This window comes from Sorex araneus, chromosome 2 (genome assembly GCF_027595985.1).
Source record: "Sorex araneus isolate mSorAra2 chromosome 2, mSorAra2.pri, whole genome shotgun sequence".
Classification (NCBI taxonomy): domain Eukaryota; kingdom Metazoa; phylum Chordata; class Mammalia; order Eulipotyphla; family Soricidae; genus Sorex; species Sorex araneus.
In genome coordinates this window covers 228,072,856-228,079,158 of record NC_073303.1, presented here as the reverse complement: position 1 = coordinate 228,079,158, position 6,303 = coordinate 228,072,856, and the positions used below count along the sequence as shown (strand labels likewise).

General features: G+C 50.1%; 1 protein-coding gene across 3 annotated transcripts in view; it reads left to right on the top strand.

Annotated features, from left to right (window-relative positions):
* The window catches only part of PRPF40B (pre-mRNA processing factor 40 homolog B), a 66,152-nt gene that overhangs the window by 35,323 nt on the left and 24,526 nt on the right, over positions 1–6,303 (top strand). The window contains exon 1 of one of the 3 annotated variants that reach the window (XM_055125772.1): positions 5,655–5,801. The exons of 1 other annotated variant lie outside the window; for it this stretch is intronic. In XM_055125772.1, the coding sequence (XP_054981747.1) occupies positions 5,739–5,801 (63 nt within the window). In that variant the 5' untranslated portion in view covers positions 5,655–5,738. Of the gene's footprint in view, positions 1–5,654; positions 5,802–6,303 lie in introns of those variants that run through there. One more of the 3 variants, XM_055125774.1, reaches the window with a different exon arrangement.

Below are 6,303 nucleotides of genomic sequence, written 5' to 3'. Positions count from 1 at the left end.
AGGAGTAATTCCTAAATGCAGAGCCAGGAGTAATCCTTGAGCATACCAGGCGCACGACCCCAAAAAAGCAAAAAATAAAACTAGGTTGGCTGTGTGCAAGGACAACTACCTTCCCTGCTGTCCTATAGGTCTAGCCCTGATATGTCTTTTGTTTTTATTTTTAAGCAGCACCCTTGTGGTGCTCAGGGATCCCTCTTGGCGAGACTCAGGTGACCATATGTGGTGCTGAGGATTGAATTCAGCTCAGCTGTGTGCAAAGCAAATTGCCCACCCACTATACTATCTCTTCAGCTCCTAAAGAGAACATGTTTTTGTTTGTTTGGTTTTGGGTTGGGGACCACACCTAGTGGTGTTCAAGGATTACTCCCAGTGGACTTGGGTGATCACCTGAGGTGCCAGGTATCAAACCTTGGTTGGCCATGGGCAAGACAAATGCTTTATTTTCTGTACTATCTCTCTGGCCCCTAAAGAGAACATTTTATGTCATGTTTATAGTGATGGTTATATATGACTCTATCTATATATATATATTAAAATTCACTATACTATTATTTTTGTTTGTGTTTTTGGGTCACAACCAGCAGTGCTCAGGGCTTACTCCCGAGTCTGCACTCAGAGATCACTCCTGGTAGGGCTCGAGGGACCCTATGTGGTACCAGGGATCAAACCCTGGTCTGTTGCATACAAGGCAAGCCTTATACCTACTATAATCTCCCTAGTAAGATGAATATGTCTCAACATTTGTCCTTGCTGCATTTGTCAGTTTGAAAAGAGCCATAATTTATGTAATAAGATCTTGATTATCTGGATATTCCTGACTTACTTTTTACTGTATGGTAGAGGTACCTTTAATAGAGAAATATTTTTTTTAAGAAAGATAATTTGAGGGGCTGGAGTGATAGCACAGCGGGTAGGGCGTTTGCCTTGCACGCGGCCGACCCGGGTTCAAATCCCAGCACCCCATATGGTCCCCTGAGCACCGCCAGGAGTAATTCCTGAGTGCATGAGCCAGGAGTAACCCCTGTGCATTGCTGGGTGTGACCCAAAAAGCAAAAAAAAAAAAAAAGAAAGATAATTTGAGGCATGAGTTACCTTTTGATTTTGTTCAACAATTTTGCTTTTTTTTTTTTCTTTTTGGGTCACACCCGGCATTGCACAGGGGTTACCTCCTGGCTTTGCACTCAGGAATTACTCCTGGCGGTGCTCAGGGGACCATATGGGATGCTGGGAATCGAACCCGGGTCGGCCTCTTGCAAGGCAAACGCCCTACCTGCTGTGCTATTGCTCCAGCCCCCAATTTTGCTTTTCTTGTCTGTAGTGTATTTTTAGCTTTCAGGAAGTCATACCTCTAAGTCTTATCTAATCGTATGTTAGATAGATGTATATACCTGTCTTCTTTTTACCAGTATTTTCGTTTGGATTTTGGGTTATAATGTAAGCAGTGATTTGGGTTGCTCCCATTTCAGTAGTTGGGGGTTTCTGGTGTGTTTGTGGTACACTGCAGTGCCAGAGATCTTACCTAGGGCATCTGCACGCAAAGCCATCCTTCTAGCCAATTGCACCCTCCCCCAAACTCTTCCCCCCACAGTTTGTTTTGTTTTTGGGCCACACCCAGCAATGCTCAGCAGGGCTTATTCCTGGCTCTGCACTCAGGAATAACTTCTAATGGTGCTTGGGGGACCGTTTGGCATGCCAGGGATTGAACCTAGGTCAGAATCTGCAAGGCAAATGCCTTACCCACTGTACTATCACTCCAGGCCCCCCGCCTAATTTTTAAATCCTACTGCCTTCTTAAGATGCTGTTTTGTGGTTCAGTATACATTGTACCAGAAATATGGTATATAATTATGAGATAATAATGACATTGAGAAATGTATAGTCTGGGAGGAAAACCTGACTCTGATTGTTAATTATTGTTCAGTTATAAGACAGAGTATCCCACCCACACAGCAGACAGAGCCTGGCAAGCTACCTGTGGCATATTTGATATACCAAAAACAGTAACAAGTCTCACAATGGAGACATTACTGGTGCCCGCTTGAGCAAATCGATGAACAACGGGACGACAGTTCTACAGTACAGTGTGACAGTCCCCCTAGTGGAGAGATAGCACCATAGGTAAGATGCTCGCCTGGCAGTGCAGCCAGCCTGTTTTCATTTCCAACATCCCATTTGGTCCCCTGAGCCTGCCAAGAGTGATCCCTGAGTGCAGACAGGAGTAAGCCCAGAGCGCTACCAAGTCTGGCTCAAAAGAAAAAAGTGGGGGTGGGAGCTGGAGCGACTACAGTGGGTAGGACATTTGGCTTGCATGTGGCCAGCCCCAGGTTCAAGCCTGGCATTCCAGTGTCAGAAGTAATTCCTGAGTGCAAAGCCAGGAGAAGCCCTGAGCATTGATGTAGGTAGGCAGGTAGATAGGGAAGGTCCCCTTTTTCAAGGCAATGGCAATGAATTTCCTGGGAAGTAATATCAGTAGCCCTGAAGTTGCAAAAAGCCAGTTTTGCCGAAAACAGGAACTAAAAACTGATAAGACTTTCACCTGACCAGCAGTAAACCCAGGGAAGGGGCTGGAGCCATAGCATAGCGGGTAGGGCGTTTGCCTTGCACGCGGCCGACCCGGGTTCGAATCCCAGCATCCCATATGGTCCCCTGAGCACTGCGAGGAGTAATTTCTGAGTGCAAAGCCAGGAGTAACCCCTGTGCATCGCCGGGTGTGACCCAAAAAGCAAAAAACAAAAACAAAAAAAACAAAAAACAAACAAAAAAAACAAAAAAAAAAACAGGGAAGGCTGGACCCCCCCCTTCTCCCCCCCCCCCACCCCCGCCTCTGACAGAAGCTCCAGAAGAAACAAAAGGCCAGGAAAGGAATTTCAAAGAAAACCATCATCACTCCCACCTTACCCCCTTGGCAACCTCCCTAGCAAAGGACTTTTGCCTAGGTAGAAGCCCCACTCAGGGGCAGGTTGGAAAAACCCTATAAAAGCCACCTTGAACAAAGGAAGAGTACATATATGCTGCCCCAGCCCATGTGCTGCTTATGCGTGGGAACATGGCTGAGCACATGTGCTGCTTGTGCCCACATGTGGCCACATGTGCCTGAGCACATGTGTTGCCCGCATCTCCCCTCTTGAGATGTGTACTTTCATGCTTCCATATCTAATGTTGGGTGTGTGTAGGGGCTCTCTCCACCTTTGGAGAAGCCTACATTCTCTCTTGAGCACGTTACTCTCCACTCTCCATTTTCTCTTCCTCCTTCTCTTCAAAAACCTCCAAATAAAATCTGATTTTACTTCACTGCTCGTATGCTCCTGAAATTCTTGTTTGCAAGGTGAGACAAGAACCCAATAACCCTGGATCCTAAGTGGCAGAGGCGGATTGGGAGAAAGTGACCATCTCCTCCCCACCTCACATAAGCCACCTATGGACCCACTGACATCAGTATCACCAGGTATGGCCCAGAGAGCCAAATAATGGGGTAGGGGGAAATAAATCAAGATAGGCAAAGACATAAATATGGAAAATTAAAGAACCAACAAAAACAGGGAGGCAATGTAAACGCCTAGAGGGAGAAGCCAGATGGGCTGCAGAGGCTGAGGAAGCTCCACGTGGAGCAGGGCAGAGGCTCCAGCAGAATGTCTTCACAGAGATGAAGCTGACAGACGCTCTTTCCTATCTCGTAATCCTGAGGAAAGATTTAAGGAGAGATTTTGAGACAGAGTTCATGACAAAACACAGGAAACTAAACAAATAAAAAACCAAGACATTATTAATGTCAGGCATGGGAAATGAAGAGTAATCAATTTTCTATGTCTCAACTCTGAATAGAGTGTATCATCACTGTTCTGTAAGAACTGAAAATTGAACTAACAGACTTCATAGAATTAAAATTGGCAGATGGGAGATGGGAATGATGTTTAAGAGTTGGGGAGAGAGGACAGGAAAAGTAAGTTAAACCTTCATACCTGTCCCTATTGTTTGTGGAGGATAGGGCCAGTGTGCCAATGGAAATTTACAGACTGAATATTTTATTTTGGCTTTTGTACTACACCTGCTGGTACTCGGGTTACTTCTGGCTCTGCATTCAGGGATCACTCCTGGCAGTGCAGAGTGGGGTGGGGTGGGGGGAAGAGGACTGAGGGAATACTACTACTACTACTACTACTACTGCTGCTACTACTACTACTGCTACAACACACACACACACACACGACTCCATGACACCATATGGGATGGAATGACCAGGATTGAACTCATGCAAAGCAAACACCCTATTCACTATATATTGCTAGGGCCCCAACAAATATTATGTTTTACTTTAAAGTATGTTGGTGTATCCTAAGAAATCCATCATTAAAACAAGAAAACTATAAAATGATTAATAAATTGTTTTATTTTAGGGCCACACCCCCTGAAATTAGAAGACCATGCTATACTCAGGACTAAGTCTGGGCCTCCAATATGCAAAGCTTATGCTCCAGTCCTATGAACTACGTGACTGACAAATCGTTATGGACCTCTAATCACTTTGGATATGCTTGGGTTGGGGAGTGTCTCAAAAAAAATTACAAGCAGGAAAAAGAAAATGGGGCTAGAGTACACGTGGTGCCTTGGGTTCAGTTCCTGGTACTATATGGTCCCCAGAGGACCACTACTAGGAGCAACCCATAAGCACTGGTGTGACCCCCCCCAAAACCAAAACAAAGAACAACAATAAAGAACAAATTCCAGAGGACTAGGCTTTCACTTGAGGGCAGCTGTATATCATAAAGATGAGATTTCTCTCCCATGTCAGCCATTTCATTCCCCATCCTAGGGTTGGTTCTTTTCCTCTCTCCCCCGCTACTCTAAGCTCTTAGCAAGCTGGGCCCAGCTCCAACAGTTCTTGATCTCAGAACCCTATCGTCCAGCAGAGTAAGGGTGAAAGGATGAAGGAAAAGCTCCAGCGTTGGAGGAAGGTGTTACCACTTTTTCTCCACCAGAGCTCCCAAAGCCCTGTCACAAGATCTTTCCGCATATTAGTTTAGGCTTAGCACTCCCTTACCTGCACAAGAAAATACTTACCTCAAATCCTCAACTTAATTTCATTTACTTTTTAGCTTTCAGGTCACACCTGCAGTACTGGGGGGCCAAAGGCCGGGGGCAGCTGCGTGCGTGCCAGGACAGCGCCTGAACGCCTGCACTAACTCTTCGCATCCAAATCCTCAATTTAATAAACACGTGGGCCCAGGTTCGCAGATGACACCGTTCAGATGACTGAAAATCACTTCGTTATCACGCCTCTGCGTGACGCCCCACCCGGCTAGGGGTCCCCACGGCTTTTTTTTTTTTTCTTCTTCTTCTTTCTTTCCAACCGTGGGGCCCGTGCCTGGAGGACTTTCCGGCTCAACAGATAATGGTTGGATGAGAGAATTACCTGCCGCGCTAAAAGTAACACGCGTGGAATTACAAAGCGCAGATCCCCCTTATTCTGGGAGCCCACTCGGTCGCGCGGGCGGCGGGAGAGACGCAGACTAGCGCCCAGACGCCCGCGCCTCGCGCCTCAGGGGCGCTGGCCGCCGGGACCGTCCGCCAGAGGCGCGGCCGGCGCGCCGGGGGTGGCTCCGCGGGTGGCTCCGCCGCGGGCGGCGCGGGGGCGGGGCCGCGTGGGGCAGGGCCGGGCCCGGCGGCGAGAGCGAGCGGAGTCCCGGCCAGCAAGGGGTGCGACCCCCGCCGGCCCCGCCCCCCCGGCTGCGGCTCGGCCAATGAGAACAGCTCTTACTGGCGGGTGGGCCGAGCCGGCCCAGCTGCTCGGAGGCTCTGGCATGGTAACGTCCCCGCGCGGGGGTGGAGGGGCCCGGGGCGGTCCCACAGCGCCCCCGGCGGCCCGGGCCGAGGTCTGGGGGTCGGGGAGGCCGCCGGGTGCCGCCGGGGGCTCCCGGGACGCCCGGGGAGGGCGAGGGGAGGCTGGGGGTCGCGAGAGGCGCCCGGGAGGGGGGTGGGGGCGGGGATTTGGGGTGGAGGGGGCGGGGGAGGCCATGTTGGAAGCTGGCGGGGGTCGGGGGCGTGAGGGAAAGAGAGTTTCGGGACCAGGTGAAGAGGAGGCGTGGGGGAAGCGAGGGGTGGGCTTGTGGAGAAGGGTGGGCAAGGAGAGGGGGCGGGCGCCTGGGGCCACAGTGCTCCTTCTGGGAGTCGGGAGTGTCTCCAGCCCCTCGCCCCCCCACCCCGCGCGTGCCCTTGGGAAGCCCCGCGGCTTCCTCAGACCCCTCGAGAGCCGGTCTGTCGGTTCCTTGCATTGTCTCTCGAGGTGAGGAGGAGGCATTGTCTCCT